Genomic DNA, 24,983 nt, shown 5'->3' with positions numbered 1-24,983 from the left:
ACTGTACATGATCACACATGAACTGAAAATGTACTGTACATGATCACATATGAACTGAAAATGTACTGTACATGATCACACATGAACTGAAAATGTACTGTACATGATCACACATGAACTGAAAATGTACTGTACATGATCACATATGAACTGAAAATGTACTGTACATGATCACATATGAACTGAAAATGTACTGTACATGATCACACATGAACTGAAAATGTACTGTACATGATCACATATGAACTGAAAATGTACTGTACATGATCACACATGAACTGAAAATGTACTGTACATGATCACATATGAACTGAAAATGTACTGTACATGATCACACATGAACTGAAAATGTACTGTACATGATCACATATGAACTGAAAATGTACTGTACATGATCACACATGAACTGAAAATGTACTGTACATGATCACATATGAACAGAAAATGTACTGTACATGATCACACATGAACTGAAAATGTACTGTACATGATCACATATGAACTGAAAATGTACTGTACATGATCACATATGAACTGAAAATGTACTGTACATGATCACACATGAACTGAAAATGTACTGTACATGAAAACACATTAATTAAAAATGTACTGTACATGATCACACTTATATAATATTAAATATGAAATGATTGTATAATGGAAAAGGTTTGTTACTGTCTAATGATACCCGAGCACTTACCACAGTTAAATCTCTTACAGGAACACTGGTTAGTTGGGTCTGCTAGGAAATCCCTGTCCACCTGCATGGTCTCTCCCTATTCAGAAGACAACATGTCAGCCAGCGAACAGCACAGCTATACAGCACCAACTAACACAGAGATAACACATCCATTACAGGGACACATCCATTACAGAGATAACATGAACACATCCACTACAGAGATAACACGATCACATCCATTACAGAGATAACATGATCACATCCATTACAGAGATAGCACGAACACATCCACTACATGAACACATCCACTACAGGGACACATCCACTACAGAGATAACATGAACACATCCACTACAGGGACATATCCACTACAGAGATAACATGAACACATCCACCACAGAGATAACATGAACACATCCACCACAGAGATAACATGAACACATCCACTACAGAGATAACATGATCACATCCACTACAGAGATAACATGAACACATCCACTGCAGAGATAACATGATCACATCCACTACAGAGATAACATGAACACATCCACTACAGAGATAACATGATCACATCCATTACAGAGATAACACGAACACATCCACTACATGAACACATCCACCACAGAGATAACACATCCACTACAGAGATAACACATTCACTACAGAGATAACACGAACACATCCACTACATGAACACAACTACTACAGAGATAACACGAACACATCCACTACAGAGATAACACGAACACATCCACTACATGAACACATCCACTACAGAGATAACACGAACACATCAACTACAGAGACATAATCACATCCAGTACATCCATTACAGAGATAACATGATCACATCCATTACAGAGATAACACGAACACATCTACTACAGAGATAACACGAACACATCTACTACAGAGATAACACAAACACATCTACTACAGAGATAACACGAACACATCCACTACAGAGATAACACGAACACATCCACTACATGAACACATCCACTACAGAGATAACACGAACACATCCACTACAGCGATAACACGAACACATCCACTACAGCGATAACACGAACACATCAACTACAGAGACATAATCACATCCATTACAGAGATAACACGATCACATCCATTGCAGAGATAACACGAACACATCTACTACAGAGATAACACGAACACATCTACTACAGAGATAACACGAAAACATCTACTACAGAGATAACACAAACACATCTACTACTACAGAGATATCTCTGTAGTAGATGTGTTCGTGTTATCTCTGTAGTAGTAGATGTGTTTGTGTTATCTCTGTAGTAGATGTGTTCGTGTTATCTCTGTAGTGGATGTGTTCGTGTTATCTCTGTAGTAGATGTGTTCGTGTTATCTCTGTAGTGGATGTGTTCATGTTATCTCTGTAGTGGATGTGTTCGTGTTATCGCTGTAGTGGATGTGTTCGTGTTATCTCTGTATGTAGTAGATGTGTTTGTGTTATCTCTGTAGTGGATGTGTTCGTGTTATCTCTGTATGTAGTAGATGTGTTCGTGTTATCTCTGTACGTAGTAGATGTGTTCGTGTTATCTCTGTACGTAGTAGATGTGTTCGTGTTATCTCTGTAGTAGATGTGTTTGTGTTATCTCTGTAGTGGATGTGTTCGTGTTATCTCTGTAGTGGATGTGTTCGTGTTATCTCTGTAGTGGATGTGTTCGTGTTATCTCTGTAGTGAATGTGTTCGCGTTATCTCTGTATGTAGTAGATGTGTTCGTGTTATCTCTGTAGTGGATGTGTTCGTGTTATCTCTGTAGTGAATGTGTTCGTGTTATCTCTGTATGTAGTAGATGTGTTTGTGTTATCTCTGTAGTGAATGTGTTCGTGTTATCTCTGTATGTAGTAGATGTGTTTGTGTTATCTCTGTAGTAGATGTGTTCGTGTTAACACAAACACATCTACTACATACAGAGATAACACGAACACATTCACTACAGAGATAACACGAACACATTCACTACAGAGATAACACGAACACATTCACTACATACAGAGATAACACGAACACATTCACTACAGAGATAACACGAACACATCCACTACAGAGATAACACGAACACATCTACTACATACAGAGATAACACGAACACATTCACTACAGAGATAACACGAACACATCCACTACAGAGATAACACGAACACATCCACTACAGAGATAACACAAACACATCTACTACAGAGATAACACGAACACATCCATTACAGAGATAACACGAACACATCTACTACGTACAGAGATAACACGAACACATCTACTACATACAGAGATAACACGAACACATCCACTACAGAGATAACACAAACACATCTACTACATACAGAGATAACACGAACACATCCACTACAGCGATAACACGGACACATCCACTACAGAGATAACATGAACACATCCACTACAGAGATAACACGAACACATCTACTACAGAGATAACACGAACACATCCACTACAGAGATAACACGAACACATCTACTACATACAGAGATAACACGAACACATTCACTACAGAGATAACACGAACACATCCACTACAGAGATAACACGAAAACATCCACTACAGAGATAACACGAACACATCCATTACAGAGATAACACGAACACATCCACTACAGCGATAACACGAACACATCCACTACAGCGATAACACGAACACATCAACTACAGAGACATAATCACATCCATTACATCCATTACAGAGATAACACGATCACATCCATTGCAGAGATAACACGAACACATCTACTACAGAGATAACACGAACACATCTACTACAGAGATAACACGAAAACATCTACTACAGAGATAACACAAACACATCTACTACTACAGAGATATCTCTGTAGTAGATGTGTTCGTGTTATCTCTGTAGTAGTAGATGTGTTTGTGTTATCTCTGTAGTAGATGTGTTCGTGTTATCTCTGTAGTGGATGTGTTCGTGTTATCTCTGTAGTAGATGTGTTCGTGTTATCTCTGTAGTGGATGTGTTCATGTTATCTCTGTAGTGGATGTGTTCGTGTTATCGCTGTAGTGGATGTGTTCGTGTTATCTCTGTATGTAGTAGATGTGTTTGTGTTATCTCTGTAGTGGATGTGTTCGTGTTATCTCTGTATGTAGTAGATGTGTTCGTGTTATCTCTGTACGTAGTAGATGTGTTCGTGTTATCTCTGTACGTAGTAGATGTGTTCGTGTTATCTCTGTAGTAGATGTGTTTGTGTTATCTCTGTAGTGGATGTGTTCGTGTTATCTCTGTAGTGGATGTGTTCGTGTTATCTCTGTAGTGGATGTGTTCGTGTTATCTCTGTAGTGAATGTGTTCGCGTTATCTCTGTATGTAGTAGATGTGTTCGTGTTATCTCTGTAGTGGATGTGTTCGTGTTATCTCTGTAGTGAATGTGTTCGTGTTATCTCTGTATGTAGTAGATGTGTTTGTGTTATCTCTGTAGTGAATGTGTTCGTGTTATCTCTGTATGTAGTAGATGTGTTTGTGTTATCTCTGTAGTAGATGTGTTCGTGTTAACACAAACACATCTACTACATACAGAGATAACACGAACACATTCACTACAGAGATAACACGAACACATTCACTACAGAGATAACACGAACACATTCACTACATACAGAGATAACACGAACACATTCACTACAGAGATAACACGAACACATCCACTACAGAGATAACACGAACACATCTACTACATACAGAGATAACACGAACACATCCACTACAGAGATAACACGAACACATCCACTACAGAGATAACACAAACACATCTACTACAGAGATAACACGAACACATCCATTACAGAGATAACACGAACACATCTACTACGTACAGAGATAACACGAACACATCTACTACATACAGAGATAACACGAACACATCCACTACAGAGATAACACAAACACATCTACTACATACAGAGATAACACGAACACATCCACTACAGCGATAACACGGACACATCCACTACAGAGATAACATGAACACATCCACTACAGAGATAACACGAACACATCTACTACAGAGATAACACGAACACATCCACTACAGAGATAACACGAACACATCTACTACATACAGAGATAACACGAACACATTCACTACAGAGATAACACGAACACATCCACTACAGAGATAACACGAAAACATCCACTACAGAGATAACACGAACACATCCATTACAGAGATAACACGAACACATCTACTACAGAGATAACACGAACACAACTACTACAGAGATAACACAAACACATCTACTACATACAGAGATAACACGAACACATTCACTACAGAGATAACATGAACACATCCACTACAGAGATAACATGAACACATCTACTACAGAGATAACACGAACACATCTACTACATACAGAGATAACACGAACACATCTACTACATACAGAGATAACACGAACACATTCACTACAGAGATAACACGAACACATCCGCTACAGAGATAACACAAACACATCTACTACAGAGATAACACGAACACATCCATTACAGAGATAACACGAACACATCTACTACAGAGATAACACGAACACATCTACTACGTACAGAGATAACACGAACACATCTACTACATACAGAGATAACACGAACACATCCACTACAGAGATAACACGAACACATACACGACAGAGATAACATGAACACATCCACTACAGAGATAACATGAACACATCTACTACAGAGATAACACGAACACATCCACTACAGAGATAACACAAACACATCTACTACATACAGAGATAACACGAACACATTCACTACAGAGATAACACGAACACATCCACTACAGAGATAACACGAACACATCCACTACAGAGATACCACAAACACATCTACTACAGAGATAACACAAACACATCCATTACAGAGATAACACGAACACATCTACTACAGAGATGACACGAACACATCTACTACATACAGAGATAACACGAACACATCCACTACAGCGATAACACAAACACATCCACTACAGAGATAACACGAACACATCCATTACAGAGATAACACGAACACATCTACTACATACAGAGATAACACAAACACGTCAACTACAGAGATAACAGAAACACATCTACTACAGAGATAACATGATCACATCCATTACAGAGATAACACGAACACATACATTACAGAGATAACATGAACACATCCATTACAGGGACACATCCTCTACAGAGATAACACGAACACATCCACTACAGAGATAACACGAACACATCCTCTACAGAGATAACATGATCACATCTATTACAGAGATAACACAAACACATCTACCACATACAGAGATAACACAAACACATCTACCACATACAGAGATAACACAAACACATCCTCTACAGAGATAACACGAACACATCCACTACAGAGATAACCTGATCACATCCACTACAGAGATAACACGAACACATCCACTACATGAACACATCCACTACAGAGATAACATGATCACATCCACTACAGAGATAACACGAACACATCTACTACATACAGAGATAACACAAACACATCCATTACAGAGATAACATGAACACATCCATTACAGGGACACGTCCTCTACAGAGATAACACAAACACATCCTCTACAGAGATAACATGAACACATCCACTACAGAGATAACATGAACACATCCACTACAGAGATAACATGAACACATCCATTATCATGTGGAATCATACAGAAACCTACCAGAACACATTTTGGCTTCGACAGTTTGTCACACGCACATTCTGGAAAAAAATAGGGAAACATATTCAATTTGTGTTATTTTTTTGGGGGGGGTGTGAATAAACTACATGAGAGTTAGACTGATTAAACTGGAGGCTAACAGGTTGCAATGTGATGGAGGAGGACGCACGTTCCCCCATTACGTGATGGTGTTAGAAGCTACTTTACCGCAGGTGTGCAGGGGACAGCAGTGGTCTGGAGGGGACACGGTGACAGCAGACATCCCCAAGGGACATGACAACTCAGCACACCGGTACGGCTCACACACTGCAAACACACACACAGGAATCAGAGACACTGTGACGGTGTTGTGTGTGTGTTGTGTGTGTTGTACTCACCACAGTGGTAGACAGGACAGCAGAGGTCTGTACTGTTGGCGTCCACCGTCAACACCTCTCCATCCTGGCAGTTTGGTACCATCTCCAAACAGGAACCACACACTGTAGCAAGGAGACACATCAACACACTGGAGAAAGGAGACACATCAACACACTGGAGAAAGGAGACACATCAACACACTGGAGAAAGGAGACACATCAACACACTGGAGAGAGGAGACACATCAACACACTGGAGAAAGGCGACACATCAACACACTGGAGAAAGGAGACACATCAACACACTGGAGAAAGGAGACACATCAACACACTGGAGAAAGGAGACACATCAACACACTGGAGAAAGGAGACACATCAACACACTGGAGAGAGGAGACACATTAACACACTGGAGAAAGGAGACACATCAACACACTGGAGAAAGGAGACAACACACTGGAGAAAGGAGACACATCAACACACTGGAGAAAGGAGACACATCATCACACTGGAGAAAGGAGACACATCAACACACTGGAGAAAGGAGACACATCAACACACTGGAGAGAGGAGACACATCAACACACTGGAGAAAGGAGACACATCAAGACACTGGAGAAAGGAGACACATCAACACACTGGAGAAAGGAGACACATCAACACACTGGAGAAAGGAGACACATCATCACACTGGAGAAAGGAGACACATCAACACACTGGAGAAAGGAGACACATCAACACACTGGAGAAAGGAGACACATCATCACACTGGAGAAAGGAGACACCACAGTTTGACAGCAAAACACATAACTTTAACAATGTGTATAATGTCATGACAAAGATTATATTCTGGTTATGTTGTGGGATGATGCTGGTCTGTCATGGTTGTGGTTGCATTATCATTATGTTGTGGTCATGGTTGTGTTGTGGTTGCGTTGTGGTTATATTGTGGTTGTGGTGTGGTTGTGGTGTGGTTATATTGTGGTCATGGTTGTGGTTGTGGTGTGGTTGCGTTGTAGTTATATTGTGGTCATGGTTGTGGTTGCGTTGTGGTTATATTGTGGTCATGGTTGTGGTTGTGGTGTGGTTGCGTTGTGGTTATATTGTGGTCATGGTTGTGATTATGTTGTGGGATGATGCAGGTCTGTCATGGTTGCGTGTTGGTTATATTGGGGTCATGGTTGTGGTTATATTGTGGTCATGGTTGTGGTTATATTGTGGTCATGGTTGTGGTTATATTGTGGTCATGGTTGTGGTTATATTGTGGTCATGGTTGTGGTTATATTGCGGTCATGGTTGTGGTTATATTGTGGTCATGGTTGTGGTTATATTGTGGTCATGGTTGTGGTTATATTGTGGTCATGGTTGTGGTTATATTGTGGTCATGGTTGTGGTTATATTGTGGTCATGGTTGTGGTTATATTGTGGTCATGGTTGTGGTTATATTGTGGTCATGGTTGTGGTTATATTGTGGTCATGGTTGTGGTTATATTGCGGTCATGGTTGTGGTTATATTGCAGTCATGGTTGTGGTTATATTGCAGTCATGTTTGTGGTTATATTGCAGTCATGGTTGTGTTGTGGGATGATGCAGGTCTGTCATGGTTGTGGTTATATTGTGGTCATGGTTGTGGTTATATTGTGGTCATGGTTGTGGTTATATTGTGGTCATGGTTGTGGTTATATTGTGGTCATGGTTGTGGTTGTGGTGTGGTTGCGTTGTGGTTATATTGTGGTCATGGTTGTGGTTATGTTGTGGTCATGGTTGTGGTTATATTGTGGTCATGGTTGTGGTCATGTTGCGGGATGATGCAGGTCTGTCATGGTTGCGTTGTGGTTATATTGTGGTCATGGTTGTGGTTGTGGTGTGGTTGCGTTGTGGTTATATTGTGGTCATGGTTGTGGTTATGTTGTGGGATGATGCAGGTCTGTCGTGGTTGTGTTGTGGTTATATTGTGGTCATGGTTGTGGTTATATTGCAGTCATGGTTGTGGTTATATTGTGGTCATGGTTGTGGTTATATTGTGGTCGTGGTTGTGGTTGTGGTGTGGTTGCGTTGTGGTTATATTGTGGTCATGGTTGTGGTTATGTTGTGGTCATGGTTGTGGTTATATTGTGGTCATGGTTGTGGTCATGTTGCGAGATGATGCAGGTCTGTCATGGTTGCGTTGTGGTTATATTGTGGTCATGGTTGTGGTTGTGGTGTGGTTGCGTTGTGGTTATATTGTGGTCATGGTTGTGGTTATGTTGTGGTCATGGTTGTGGTTATGTTGTGGTCATGGTTGTGGTTATATTGTGGTCATGGTTGTGGTCATGTTGCGGGATGATGCAGGTCTGTCATGGTTGCGTTGTGGTTATATTGTGGTCATGGTTGTGGTTGTGGTGTGGTTGCGTTGTGGTTATATTGTGGTCATGGTTGTGGTTATATTGTGGTCATGGTTGTGGTTATATTGTGGTCATGGTTGTGGTCATGTTGCGGGATGATGCAGGTCTGTCATGGTTGCGTTGTGGTTATGTTGTGGTCATGGTTGTGGTTGTGGTGTGGTTGCGTTGTGGTTATGTTGTGGTCATGGTTGTGGTTGTGGTGTGGTTGCGTTGTGGTTATGTTGTGGTCATGGTTGTGGTTATATTGTGGTCATGGTTGTGGTTATATTGTGGTCATGGTTGTGGTTATATTGTGGTCATGGTTGTGGTTATATTGTGGTCATGGTTGTGGTTATGTTGTGGGATGATGCAGGTCTGTCATGGTTGCGTTGTGGTTATGTTGTGGTCATGGTTGTGGTTGTGGTGTGGTTGCGTTGTGGTTATGTTGTGGGTCATGGTTGTGGTTGTGGTGTGGTTGCGTTGTGGTTATGTTGTGGTCATGGTTGTGGTTATATTGTGGTCATGGTTGTGGTTATATTGTGGTCATGGTTGTGGTTATATTGTGGTCATGGTTGTGGTTATATTGTGGTCATGGTTGTGGTTATATTGTGGTCATGGTTGTGGTTATGTTGTGGTCATGGTTGTGGTTGACTCACTACAGATGTGTGCCAGGCAGCAGCTGCCATCAGCCCTGGTGGCGATGAGGGTCTGGTCCTCTCTACAGGCTGGAACGTCTGACTCACAGCGCTCTGGGTCACACTCTACACAACACACACACACACACACACACACACACACACACACACACACACACACACACACACACACACACACACACACACACACACACACACACACACACACACACACACACACACACAGAAATACACATACAACACACAGTTTAAACATATGTATCACCATGGCCGAGTATCATCACACAGAATAGTATCATCATATAGTCTAGTATCATCATATAGAATAGTATCATCATATAGTCTGGTATCATCATGGGGCGGCAGGGTAGCCTAGTGGTTAGTGCGTTGGACTAGTAACCGGAAGCTTGGTATTATCACATAGAATAGTATCATCATATAGCCTGGTATCATCATGTAGCCTGTTATCATCATATATCCTAGTATCATCATACATAATTGCATCATTATATAGTCTAGTATCATCATATAGCCTAGTATCATCATATAGAATAGTATCATCATATAGCCTGGTATCATAATATAGCCTGGAATCATCATATAGCCTGTTATCATAATATAGCTTAGTATCATCATATGGCCTAGTGGTGGTGATTATACAGAAGAGAGGCCCCCTCACCACAGACGTAGTCTGGACAGCAGGAGTCCTCTCTGAAGTAAGACACCAGCTTCTCTCCATACTGACACTCCGGGGGGAAGATGTCACACAGGGTCTGGTTACAAACTGGATGACAGACAGACAGACAGACAGACAGACAGACAGACAGACAGACAGACAGACAGACAGACAGACAGACAGACAGACAGACAGACAGACAGACAGACAGACAGACAGAGAGACACAGGCAGAGAGACAGAGAGACAGAGAGACAGACAGACAGACAGACAGAGACAGACAGCGAGACAGAGAGACAGAGAGACAGAGAGACAGACAGACAGACAGACAGACAGACAGACAGACACAGACAGACAGACACCATCAGATCAATACAAACCAATCACAATACATAATGGCCGCCTAAACATCGCTCCTAAATTGTTAAAGTGGAACTCAAGTTCCTGTTGACATTGAGTTGAGCTCTCAACTCTTTGAAGTTCCTTCACAATTGTTTTCAGGGCCATCGGATTCATTCTTTTTGAGTAGTGGTCCACTTGTGACAGAGTCTTACAGCAGGCTTTCCTAGGACAGCAGCTGACTTTGCTAAGTTGGTTCAAGTCAGTGGTGTAAAGTACTTCAGTAAAAAATACTTTAAAGTACTACTTAAGTTGGGTTTTTTTGGGGGTTATCTGTACTTTACTTTATTATTCATATTTTTGACTACTTTTACTTGGGCTCCTGAGTGGGGGAGCAGTCTAAGGCACTGCATCTCATTACAGACACCCCGGTTTGAATCCAGGCTGTGTCACAACCAGCCGTAATTGGGAGTCCCATAGGACGGCGTACAATTGACCCAGGCTTGACCCAGGTTTGGCCCAGGTTTGACCCTGGTTTGACCCAGGTTTGGCCCAGGTTTGGTCCAGGTTTGGCCCGGGTTTGACCCAGGTTTGGCCCAGGTTTGGCCCAGATTTGACCCAGGTTTGACCCAGGTTTGGCCCAGGTTTGACCCAGGTTTGGCCCAGGTTTGGCCCAGGTTTGACCCAGGTTTGACCCAGGTTTGGCCCAGATTTGACCCAGGTTTGGCCCAGGTTTGGCCGGTGTAGGCCGTCATTGTAAATAAGAATTTGTTCTTAACTGACTTGCCTGGTTAAATAAAAAATATATACTTTCCTTTGGAAAATGATGTACTTTTTTACTCCATACATTTTCCCCGACATCCAAAAGTATACGTTATATTTTGAATGCTTAGCAGGACAGAAAATGGTCCAATTCGCACACTTATCAAGGTCTACTGCCTCTGATCTGACGGACTCACTAAACACAAATGCTTTGTTTTTAAATCATGTCTGAGGGTCGGAGATGATGTCTGAGAGTCGGAGATGATGTCTGAGGTTCGGAGATGGGTCGAAGATGATGTCTGAGGGTCGAAGTGTAAACCCTGGCTATTCGTCAATAACATTCAAATTGTGCCATCTGGTTTGCTTAATATAAGGAATTTGTAATTATTCGTACTTTTACTTTTACTTTTGATATTTAAGTGTATTTAAAACCAAATACTTTTAGACTTTTACTGAAGTAGTATTTTACTGGGTGACTTTAAAAAAAATACTATTAAGGTATCTTTACTTTTACTACAGTATTTAAATCGAGTACATTTTCCACCACTGGTTTAAGTTATTTAGTTTAACCCACTAGGTTTTAGGTTAATCTAACTTGAATTTTCCCAGTGTACTGTAGTAATGTGCCAGTTTCTTACCGCAAGCTTTCTGTGGGCAGCAGGAGGTGTCGTCTGCCAGACTGATGACCACTTCCCCGGCCCTGCGGCAGAGCGGCTGAGACACGGCAGAGCAGTTATACTCCACGGGAACGATACTGTCGTTGTCACAGCGATACATACAGCAGCCATCTTTAGACGCCTTCCACACCTCGCCAGGAGCACGGGGTACACCCGAACTGTCCGTACAGGCTGGGACACACACACAGATAAAACATGTACTGAAGTGTAAGATGCATTACTCAGATGTTCTTACTCAGGGTGACTTACAGTAAGTGTATTCCACTAAAGACCAGACTAGACCAGACCAGACCAGACTAGACCAGACCAGACTAGACCAGACCAGACCAGACCAGACCAGACTAGACTAGACCGGACCAGACCAGACTAGACTAGACTAGACCAGACCAGACCAGACCAGACTAGACTAGACTAGACCAGACTAGACCAGACCAGACCAGACCAGACTAGACCAGACCAGACTAGACCAGACCAGACCAGACCAGACCAGACTAGACTAGACCGGACCAGACTAGACTAGACCAGACCAGACCAGACTAGACCAGACCAGACCAGACCAGACTAGACCAGAACAGACTAGACCAGAACAGACTAGACCAGACCAGACTAGACCAGACCAGACTAGACTAGACCAGACTAGACCAGACCAGACTAGACTAGACCGGACCAGACCAGACTAGACCAGACCAGACTAGACCAGACCAGACCAGACCAGACTAGACCAGAACAGACTAGACCAGACCAGACTAGACCAGAACAGACTAGACCAGACTAGACCAGACCAGACTAGACCAGACCAGACCAGACCAGACTAGACCAGACCAGACTAGACCAGACCAGACTAGACCAGACCGGGTGTTTTGTATCATATGAATGTTGACCAGTGTTCATTTGATTGTGTGTGTGATGGCGGAGGGTTGATCAGTGAAGGCTTACCACACTTCTCAGGGGGGATGCAGAGGGCAGAGTAGGGTCGATGGAGCAGAGTGCCCTCAGGACAAACACATCCCTCTGTCAGGCCTGTACACTGCTCAGGGTCGTGGTCAAAGTCGTGGTTGGAGCAGGACTGGGCTGTACAGGTAGGCAGACAGGCCTGGTAACGCAGTCGGTCTGGACACATGAATGCTGGGAGAGGAGAGAGGTGAGACAGACACTGTTTTAAACTGTTCATAAACATGATCAGAACCACGACAGGCGTCAGAGCTTCATTCAATATTCTTATGTCCATAATGCAGAACATTGTCTTTTGCTTTACACAATGACATTGACTGATGTTATAACATTATAGTGACTGATGTTATAACATTATAGTGACTGATGTTATAACATTATAGTGACTGATGTTATAACATTATAGTGACTGATGTTATAACATTATAGTGACTGATGTTATAACATTATAGTGTATTGACTGATGTTATAACATTATAGTGTAATGACTGATGTTATAACATTATAGTGTAATGACTGATGTTATAACATTATAGTGACTGATGTTATAACATTATAGTGACTGATGTTATAACATTATAGTGTATTGACTGATGTTATAACATTATAGTGACTGATGTTATAACATTATAGTGACTGATGTTATAACATTATAGTGTATTGACTGATGTTATAACATTATAGTGTAATGACTGATGTCATAACATTATAGTGACTGATGTTATAACATTATAGTGTATTGACTGATGTTATAACATTATAGTGTAATGACTGATGTTATAACATTATAGTGTAATGACTGATGTTATAACATTATAGTGACTGATGTTATAACATTATAGTGACTGATGTTATAACATTATAGTGACTGATGTTATAACATTATAGTGACTGATGTTATAACATTATAGTGTAGTGACTGATGTTATAACATTATAGTGTAGTGACTGATGTTATAACATTATAGTGTAATGACTGATGTCATAACATTATAGTGACTGATGTTATAACATTATAGTGTATTGACTGATGTTATAACATTATAGTGTAATGTGTATTGACTGATGTTATAACATTATAGTGACTGATGTTATAACATTATAGTGACTGATGTTATAACATTATAGTGACTGATGTTATAACATTATAGTGTATTGACTGATGTTATAACATTATAGTGACTGATGTTATAACATTATAGTGTATTGACTGATGTTATAACATTATAGTGTAGTGACTGATGTTATAACATTATAGTGACTGATGTTATAACATTATAGTGACTGATGTTATAACATTATAGTGTATTGACTGATGTTATAACATTATAGTGTAGTGACTGATGTTATAACATTATAGTGTAATGTGTAAGGCTTCATGTGTCTGACTGTGCTTTGGAAGCCATGTTAAACAGCCAGTGCAGCAGAATAAAGCCAGTCCTTACGACAGTAGTCTGGGCTCCTCCACTCCATGCAGACGTTGAACTTGTGACAAGATGCCACGTAGGCAGCCAACGCTACACACGGGTTGTTGACGTACTCCGAGTCACGTACCCACACCTCACAGAACGTACTGGGAGGAACCTGCGGCACATGACAAGAAATACAACAACGTTTTCTTCAATCGTCTGTTTTATGTCTTCAACACATCTACAGTACTGTATTGGGATGGGAGGGTACTGTATTGGGATGGGAGGGTGCTGTATTGGGATGGGAGGGTGCTGTATTGGGATGGGAGGGTACTGTATTGGGATGGGAGGGTGCTGTATTGGGATGGGAGGGTGCTGTATTGGGATGGGAGGGTGCTGTATTGGGATGGGAGGGTACTGTATTGGGATGGGAGGTACTGTATTGGGATGGGAGGGTGCTGTATTGGGATGGGAGGGTACTGTATTGGGATGGGAGGGTGCTGTATTGGGATGGGAGGGTACTGTATTGGGATGGGAGGGTACTGTATTGGGATGGGAGGGTGCTGTATTGGGATGGGAGGGTGCTGTATTGGGATGGGAGGGTACTGTATTGGGATGGGAGGGTACTGTATTGGGATGGGAGGGTACTGTATTGGGATGGGAGGGTGCTGTATTGGGATGGGAGGGTACTGTATTGGGATGGGAGGGTGCTGTATTGGGATGGGAGGGTGCTGTATTGGGATGGGAGGGTACTGTATTGGGATGGGAGGGTGCTGTATTGGGATGGGAGGGTGCTGTATTGGGATGGGAGGGTTCTGTATTGGGATGGGAGGGTGCTGTATTGGGATGGGAGGGTGCTGTATTGGGATGGGAGGGTGCTGTATTGGGATGGGAGGGTGCTGTATTGGGATGGGAGGGTGCTGTATTGGGATGGGAGGGTGCTGTATTGGGATGGGAGGGTACTGTATTGGGATGGGAGGGTGCTGTATTGGGATGGGAGGGTACTGTATTGGGATGGGAGGGTACTGTATTGGGATGGGAGGGTGCTGTATTGGGATGGGAGGGTGCTGTATTGGGATGGGAGGGTACTGTATTGGGATGGGAGGGTACTGTATTGGGATGGGAGGGTACTGTATTGGGATGGGAGGGTACTGTATTGGGATGAGAGGGTACTGTATTGGGATGAGAGGGTACTGTATTGGGATGGGAGGGTACTGTATTGGGATGGGAGGGTACTGTATTGGGATGGGAGGGTACTGTATTGGGATGGGAGGGTGCTGTATTGGGATGGGAGGGTACTGTATTGGGATGGGAGGGTACTGTATTGGGATGGGAGGGTACTGTATTGGGAGGGGAGGGTACTGTATTGGGATGGGAGGGTACTGTATTGGGATGGGAGGGTACTGTATTGGGATGGGAGGGTGCTGTATTGGGATGGGAGGGTGCTGTATTGGGATGGGAGGGTACTGTATTGGGATGGGAGGGTGCTGTATTGGGATGGGAGGGTACTGTATTGGGATGGGAGGTATATTGGGATGAGAGGGTACTGTATTGGGATGGGAGGGTACTGTATTGGGATGAGAGGGTACTGTATTGGGATGGGAGGGGTACTGTATTGGGATGGGAGGGTACTGTATTGGGATGGGAGGGTACTGTATTGGGATGAGAGGGTACTGTATTGGGATGGGAGGGTACTGTATTGGGATGGGAGGGTACTGTATTGGGATGAGAGGGTACTGTATTGGGATGGGAGGGTACTGTATTGGGATGGGAGGGTACTGTATTGGGATGGGAGGGTACTGTATTGGGATGGGAGGGTACTGTATTGGATGGAGGGTACTGTATTGGGATGGGAGGGTACTGTATTGGGATGAGAGGGTACTGTATTGGGATGGGAGGGTACTGTATTGGGATGGGAGGGTACTGTATTGGGATGGGAGGGTACTGTATTGGGATGGGAGGGTACTGTATTGGGATGGGAGGGTACTGTATTGGGATGGGAGGGTACTCGTATTGGGATGGGAGGGTACTGTATTGGGATGGGAGGGTACTGTATTGGGATGGGAGGGTACTGTATTGGGATGGGAGGGTACTGTATTGGGATGGGAGGGTAACTGTATTGGGATGGGAGGGTACTGTATTGGGATGGGAGGGTACTGTATTGGGATGGGAGGGTACTGTATTGGGATGGGAGGGTACTGTATTGGGATGGGAGGGTACTGTATTGGGATGGGAGGGTACTGTATTGGGATGGGAGGGTACTGTATTGGGATGGGAGGGTACTGTATTGGATGGGAGGGTACTGTATTGGGATGGGAGGGTACTGTATTGGGATGGGAGGGTACTGTATTGGGATGGGAGGGTACTGTATTGGGATGGGAGGGTACTGTATTGGGATGGGAGGGTACTGTATTGGGATGGGAGGGTACTGTATTGGGATGAGAGGGTACTGTATTGGGATGGGAGGGTACTGTATTGGGATGGGAGGGTACTGTATTGGGATGGGAGGGTACTGTATTGGGATGGGAGGGTACTGTATTGGGATGGGAGGGTACTGTATTGGGATGGGAGGGTACTGTATTGGGATGGGAGGGTACTGTATTGGGATGAGAGGGTACTGTACGACGAGGGAGAGAGAGAGGAAGCAGGGAACCTACAAAAGCATGGCAGGGCTGAAGGAGGTGTTTCGCAGCATGGTCATACACTGGGAACAGTCGCTGGTGGAACAGTTGACTTCTCTGCGCCGGCTGTGGCTGATGTAACTAGTGGTGTTGGGGACCTGCCAGCTGTCGATGAACACCGCTGGGTCCTCGCTCTCCCCGACTGTCGTCCCATTCGACAGCATCAGGTCGTTGGCCGGGTTACCATCACAGCAGCCTGAGGGGGTAGGGGGGAGTGTAGAGAGAGAGAGAGAGAGAGAGAGAGAGACATGAGAGAGAGGAGAGAGAGAAAGAGAGAGAGAGAGAGAGAGAGACAGAGAGAGAGGATCGGAAGAGGGGAACAGAGGGGGAGAGAGAGAGAGTGAGAGAGAGCATGCGTCGGGGGGCAAGGCCATGGCCAGATGAAACAGCGTTATTATTTCAGGAATGGCACGTTCACCTACGAATCATGCATACTCAATATGTGGCCCTTAATCTATGGCCCCTACTCAATCTGTGGCCCCTACTCAATCTGTGGCCCTTAATCTATGGCCCCTACTCAATCTGTGGCCCCTACTCAATCTGTGGCCCCTACTCAATCTGTGGCCCTTAATCTATGGCCCCTACTCAATCTGTGGCCCCTACTCAATCTGTGGCCCCTACTCAATATGTGGCCCTTAATCTATGGCCCCTACTCAATCTGTGGCCCCTACTCAATCTGTGGCCCCTAAACAATCTATGGCCCCTACTCAAGCTGTGAGCCCCTACACACTCTATGGCCCCTACTCAATCTATGGCTCCTTCTCAATCTATGGCTCCAACTCAATCTATGGCCCCTACACAATCTATGGTCCCTACTCAATTTATGGCACTTACTCTATCTATGGCTCCTTCTCAATCTATGGCCCCTACACAATCTGTGGCCCATACACAATCTATGGCCCCTACTCAATCTGTGGCCCCTACACAATCTATGGCCCCTACTCAATCTATGGCTCCTTCTCAATCTATGGCTCCAACTCAATCTATGGCCCCTACACAATCTATGGTCCCTACTCAATCTATGGCACTTACTCAATTTATGGCACTTACTCAATCTATGGCTCCTTCTCAATCTATGGCTCCAACTCAATCTATGGCCCCTACACAATCTATGGCCCCTACACAATCTATGGTCCCTACTCAATTTATGGCACTTACTCTATCTATGGCTCCTTCTCAATCTATGGCCCCTACACAATCTGTGGCCCATACACAATCTATGGCCCCTACTCAATCTGTGGCCCCTACACAATCTATGGCCCCTACTCAATCTATGGCTCCTTCTCAATCTATGGCTCCAACTCAATCTATGGCCCCTACACAATCTATGGTCCCTACTCAATCTATGGCACTTACTCTATCTATGGCTCCTTCTCAATCTATGGCCCCTACACAATCTGTGGACCCTACTCAATCTGTGGCCAATACTCAATCTGTGGCCCCTACTCAATCTGTGGCCCCTACACAATCTATGGCCCCTACACAATCTATGGCCCCTACTCAATCTATGGCCCCTACTCAATCTATGGCCCCTACTCAATCTATGGCCCCTACTCAATCTATGGCCCCTACTCAATCTATGGCCCAATCTATGACCACTCCACTTCAAATGGATGGCATTGTCCTGGTAAACCACATGCCAGTGTCCTGGTAAGCTACATGCCAGTGTCCTGGTAAATCAAATGCCAGTGTCCTGGTAAACCACACACCAACGTCCTCATAAGTTCTAACTACACAACATACCACAGAGGCCCATGGTGGGCAGTTTGCTGTTGTAGCTCTCTGTCTCGATGACCAACATGCCCGTGCTGTGGAACCACTGCAGCTTCAGGCCCGCTGGCGTACGGATCAGATACATGTTGCCGGTGTCCAGGATCTCAAAGCCAAACTTCTTGAACCTCGGCTTGGCGTACCTCGAGTTCACATACAGCTGACAGAGAGAAAAGATGTGTCAAAATCCTATATGTTGAGGGGTACTGTATTTTCTAATATAGATAGGCCTACAAATACTACTGTGTGTATGGCAAGTTAATTAACATCTCATCACTTTTTAGGTCTAGGATGAACTCTTTCTACTTGACATTGACTTTGATTCTGTCCGTAGTTAAATTGGTGAATAAAGGGCTTGGTAGACCGAGAGAGATGGGAAAGATGAAGAGGAGATAGGAGGAGATGAAGAAGAGATGAAGAAGAGATTATGAAGAGATAGGAAGAGATGAAGAAGAGATAGGAGGAGATGAAGAAGAGATAGGATGAGATGAAGAAGAGATGAAGAAGAGATAGGAGGAGATGAAGAAGAGATAGGAGGAGATGAAGAAGAGATGAAGAAGAGATAGGAGGAGATGAAGAAGAGATAGGAAGAGATGAAGAAGAGATAGGAGGAGATGAAGAAGAGATAGGAAGAGATGAAGAAGAGATAGGAGGAGATGAAGAAGAGATAGGAAGAGATGAAGAAGAGATGAAGAAGAGATAGGAGGAGATGAAGAAGAGATAGGAGGAGATGAAGAAGAGATGAAGAAGAGATTAGGAAGAGATGAGGAGAGATGAAGAAGAGATAGGAAGAGATGAAGGAGAGATGAAGAAGAGATAGGAAGAGATGAAGGAGAGATGAAGAAGAGATAGGAAGAGATAGGAAGAGATGAAGAAGAGATGAAGAAGAGATAGGAAGAGATGAAGGAGAGATGAAGAAGAGATGAAGAAGAGATAGGAAGAGATGAAGGAGAGATGAAGAAGAGATGAAGAAGAGATAGGAAGAGATGAAGGAGAGATGAAGAAGAGATAGGAAGAGATGAAGAAGAGATAGGAAGATATGAAGAAGAGATAGGAAGAGATAGGAAGAGATAGGAAGAGATGAAGAAGAGATAGGAAGAGATAGGAAGAGATGATGAAGAGATAGGAAGAGATGAAGAAGAGATGAAGAAGAGATGAAGGAACAGACTGACCCTCCTCTGCAGTCTGTTGATGACCAGGTGGTTGGACTTGTGGGTAATGTTCAAAACCACTAGACACAGGTTGGTGAAATTCCACAGCAGCTTCGGATGAAAACAGAAAAATAAATATTCCATATTACTTTTTTATTTTATTTACAAAGGCTAAGAATCTCTAATAAAAGGGATTCAAGTCATATACAACTCGACATGTGAATGAATAATGATAATTTCCTGAGAATGTTACATTATATAGGGGTGTAAGACAAGGGTGTCCTTTATCACCATATTTATTGATTATCGCCACTGAAATACTTTCTGCAAAAGATACTGTAGACACAGTACAGGGCCTCACTGTGTCTGAGGCGGCCATTTTGGGGACACCGGCGTTACAGTTACCTACTGTAAATTCAATAGCTTCATGGCCTCACTTTCTCTGAGGCGGCCATTTTGGGGGCACAAGTGTTACAATGACCTAATGTACCCTCATCCTCACCGTGTCTGAGTCAGCGGGGCATTCCTGGACCACGATGCTGACGGTCTCGCTGGGCAGCTGGGTCACAATGTAGGAGGTAGCCTTGTAGATGGCCACGCTGTTACCGTCAAACGTGATCACGTTCAGGTCGGGGAACACTGAGCAGCGACCTGAAGGAGACAGGACAACACCAGCAAAAACAGGACATTATGACTGAGAAACGCCTGACGGGGAGGGTGTGTGTGTGTGTGTGTGTGTGTGTGCGTCAGTGGAGGCTGGTGGGGGGAGCAATAGGAGGACGGGCTCATTTTAATGGTTGGAGTGAAATAAATGGAACGTTATCAAACACATCAAACATATGGACACAACATGTTTGACTCCCTTCCTTTTTTATTCCATTCCAGCCATTACAACGAGCCCATCCTCCTATAGCTCCTCCCACCAGCCTCCATTGGAGTGTGTGTCGACTACTGTGAACGTGTGTTGCCTAGCAGTTGTCCTCACATGGGCAGTCCCACTGCGGGCAGCACTTGTCCCCGTTGACCAGGATGGCGAAGCCGAGCAGGCCGCAGTTAGGAGGGGTGGAGTTATACAGACAGTTCTGGGACATGTTGAATCGGACCAGCTGGCCGCTCACACAGAGGAACTTGGTACACTCATCTATGATCTCTGAATAGGGAGGCTGAGACAGGGAAGAACAACAGTTACTACCTGAACAGATTGAATAACATGTGTTATAGAGTTTCCTAATTGAAAACAAAGATTAGATGAAGACATTGATGAGAGAAACCATTGATGAGAGAAACCACGTACGCACAAGTAGCTAGACTACAGAGCGTTAGTAAATAAGGTAATAGGCTGAGACGACTGAGCCTACAGAGAGGCCTGGACTTTTCAGATAGTAAAAATTATTATATATATATGTCTTGATTTAACCTTTATTTAAACGAGGCAAGTCAGTTAAGAACAAATTCTTATTTAAAATGACGGCCTACACCGGCCAAACCCTAACCTGGACGACGCTGGGACAATGGTGCACCGCCCTGTGGGACTCCCAATCATGGCCGGCTGTGATACAGCTTGGATTCGCCTTAGACCGCTGCACCACTCAGGAGTCCCATGGAGCCTACATTGGATCCCATGGAGCCTACATTGAGCCTCAGGGAGCCCACATTGAGCCCCATGGAGCCTACATTGAGTGCCATGGAGCCTACATTGAGCACCAGGGAGCCTACATTGAGCCCCATGGACACTACATTGAGCCCCATGAGCCTACATTGAGCGCTATTGAGCCTACATTGAGCCCCATGGAGCCTACATTGAGCCCCATGGAGCCTACATTGAGCCCCATGGAGCCTACATCGAGCCCCATGGAGCCAACATTGAGCGCTATTGAGCCTACATTGAGCCCCATGGAGCCTACATTGAGCCCCATGGAGCCTACATTGAGCCCCATGGAGCCTACATTGAGCTCCATTGAGCCTACATTGAGTACCATTGAGCCTATATTGAGCCAAATGGAGCCTACATTGAGCCGCATTGAGCCTACATGGAGAAGAGAGGAAAGGAGAGAGGACTTGGTCTACTCACAGTACACATCCTAGTTGAGGACACTGCCATGGATGTAGTAACCTCTGCCGTAGTTCCAACACGCTCTGTCGTGGTATATGGCGATACTACCGATGGTGACGCGGTTGTCTCTGATGTGGTGTACGGAGACACAGGTGATGGTGATGGAGTCTTTGGTGCAGTGGTGTCTACTCCGTCCACCATCTCTGGCTCTGGGGTGGAGGTCGAGGTGGCCGTGTGGGGCAAGGCTGGGACTGAGGGAGCTGCTGTCACATCTGGTGTGACCTTTGGCGTGACCTTTGGTGTGACCCCTGGAGTGCCTGCGACCTCTGTAGAGGTCAGCTTGTCAGGCGAAGGAGTCATTCTGGTTGTGCTCTCTGTGAATGCTGGAGTATCCCCTGTCTCTCTAGTGGTGGATGGTACTATTCCTTCTGGTGTAGTAGTGGTGGATGTGGATGGTTCTGCGGTCGCTCCTGTGGGTCCTGTGGGTCCTGTGGGGACGGCGGTAGATTCTGTGACCGTGGTCAGGCTGGGAACGGAAACAGAAGCGGATGTGGTCGTGCCAGTGGGCCCTGTGGGGACGGCGGTAGATTCTGTGGTTCTGGCAGTGGTGACTGGTTTGGTCGTGGTACGAGCGGTCGTGGTTGGAACAACCTCTGATACGGTAGCTGTGACCAGGCTAGGAGGAGCGACCGTAGGAGGACCGGGTCTGGTCGTCGCTGTCGGAACCCCTGGAACTCCCAGAGTTCTTGTATCTACAGTTGCCCTAACAGTGCTCGGTCTGGCGGTGGACCTCACCGTTGTGGCAGTTCTGGACGTCGTCACGGGAACCCTGCCTGTTGTCGTCCTGCGTGTTGTTGTCATTGGTCTGTGGGTGGTCTTGGAGACCACTTTAGAAGTAGGAACCACTCTGGTAGTGACTCTCTCTGGGTGGCTAGTGGGTCTGGGGACTGACGTGGGGGAGGTGGAGGAGCTGGTTGTGGTTACTGGACCAGACCAGGAAGAAGTTGGTTCTTGTGTAGTTGTTGTGGAAGTAGTAGACAATACTTCCACCCTTCCTGTATCAGGAGGAAGGCTAGTAGTCTCTGTTAGCGGTCTGATGGTCACTGGGCTGATGGCAGTGGTCACTTGGACACCAGGTACAGGTGGGATGGTGGTCGTATGGACACCAGGTAAAGGTGGGACAGTGGTCACTGGGACACCAGGTAAAGGTGGGACAGTGGTCACTGGGACACCAGGTAAAGGTGGGACAGTGGTCACTGGGACACCAGGTAAAGGTGGGATAGTGGTCACTGGGACACCAGGTACAGGTGTGATGGTGGTCGTATGGACACCAGGTACAGGTGGGACAGTGGTCACTGGGACACCAGGTACAGGTGTGATGGTGGTCGTATGGACACCAGGTACAGGTGTGATGGTGGTCGTATGGACACCAGGTACAGGTGGGACAGTGGTCACTGGGACACCAGGTACAGGTGTGATGGTGGTCGTATGGACACCAGGTACAGGTGTGATGGTGGTCGTATGGAAACCAGGTAAAGGTGGGATAGTGGTCACTGGGACACCAGGTAAAGGTTGGACAGTGGTCACTGGGACACCAGGTAAAGGTGGGACAGTGGTCACTGGGACACCAGGTAAAGGTGGGACAGTGGTCACTGGGACACCAGGTAAAGGTGGGATAGTGGTCACTGGGACACCAGGTACAGGTGTGATGGTGGTCGTATGGACACCAGGTAAAGGTGGGACAGTTGTCGTGGGGACCGTTGTGGTGAGAGATAATGCTGGTTCCCCAGGTGCACCAGGCACGGCAGGGTGTTCGGGTGTCGCAGGAGGTCTCTCCGTCCTGGAGGATGAAACTGCGCCGGTTGAAGTCTCGGGCGGAGCTGTGGTGGTTTTGGCAGTGGTCGTCATGGTAACTGAGGTTGTGGTGGTGACGCCTGGCGCTGTAGATGAAGCAACGTGGTGAAGTGCGTCAGTGGTGGTAGTGGAGAAGACTTGGTGTGGAGAGACGTCTACTTCTGTGCTGACCGCAGGTTTCACTGGGACCTCAGGTGTGGTCACCCTCTCTGTGCTAGAGACAAGGCTAGAAGGAGTGGTGGAGGTTTCGCTGTGGGGGGGCCTCCAAGGCTTCGTGGTCTTCAGTGTGGTGGGGGGGCTGGGTCGTTACGGTCCCTACAGCCACTGGGGGACCTGGCACGGTCGTGGTGGTCTCTGTGTGTGACACCGGTGATACAGGTAATGTGGTTGTGGTTGGGACCACTGCTTCTGTTGTGGTCGAGATGGAAGGAGAGGTGAAGGTGGTCGTGGTGGTCTCTGTGTGTGACACCGGTGATACAGGTAATGTGGTTGTGGTTGGGACCACTGCTTCTGTTGTGGTGGAGATGGAAGGAGAGGTGAAGGTGATCTGGGGGGACTCTGTGGTTGTTAACAGAAGGTCTGGAGGTTTGGTGGTCGTTGTTGTGGTCCGTACGGTCGGGGGACCGGTAGTAGTGGTCAGTCTCCAGTCCACAGCTTCGGTCGGGTGTGCGGTTGTGGTTGTGTGTTCTGTGGTTGAAACAACGCCAGACCACGAGGTCCTTTCAGTGTAGGCCTGAGGTGTTGTTGTCAGTTGAGATGTTGTTACCGTGTCTATGACAATCACAGGTGTGACTACAGCCGGTGTCATGGTTATACGGGTCGTTGCCAAGGGTTCCGCTGTTGCCGTTGAGACC

The 24,983-nt window shown here is 45.2% G+C and overlaps 1 protein-coding gene across 1 annotated transcript in view; it reads right to left on the bottom strand.

The window, feature by feature from the left end:
- LOC109886615 (otogelin-like) overlaps positions 1-24,983 on the bottom strand; it is a 146,547-nt gene that overhangs the window by 12,672 nt on the left and 108,892 nt on the right. The window contains 17 exon segments of the mRNA XM_031812411.1: positions 6,641-6,739; positions 6,811-6,912; positions 10,488-10,592; positions 12,223-12,432; positions 13,198-13,386; positions 14,657-14,795; positions 17,278-17,291; positions 17,294-17,497; positions 19,045-19,231; positions 20,244-20,333; positions 20,725-20,873; positions 21,208-21,385; positions 22,001-22,248; positions 22,336-22,614; positions 22,696-22,951; positions 23,066-23,140; positions 23,581-23,828. Coding sequence (XP_031668271.1) covers positions 6,641-6,739; positions 6,811-6,912; positions 10,488-10,592; positions 12,223-12,432; positions 13,198-13,386; positions 14,657-14,795; positions 17,278-17,291; positions 17,294-17,497; positions 19,045-19,231; positions 20,244-20,333; positions 20,725-20,873; positions 21,208-21,385; positions 22,001-22,248; positions 22,336-22,614; positions 22,696-22,951; positions 23,066-23,140; positions 23,581-23,828 — 2,772 coding nt within the window.

This window comes from Oncorhynchus kisutch, unplaced genomic scaffold, assembly GCF_002021735.2.
Source record: "Oncorhynchus kisutch isolate 150728-3 unplaced genomic scaffold, Okis_V2 Okis03b-Okis08b_hom, whole genome shotgun sequence".
Taxonomy (NCBI): domain Eukaryota; kingdom Metazoa; phylum Chordata; class Actinopteri; order Salmoniformes; family Salmonidae; genus Oncorhynchus; species Oncorhynchus kisutch.
Note: the sequence above shows the minus strand (reverse complement) of the source record. Positions and strands in the feature narration are given on the sequence as shown.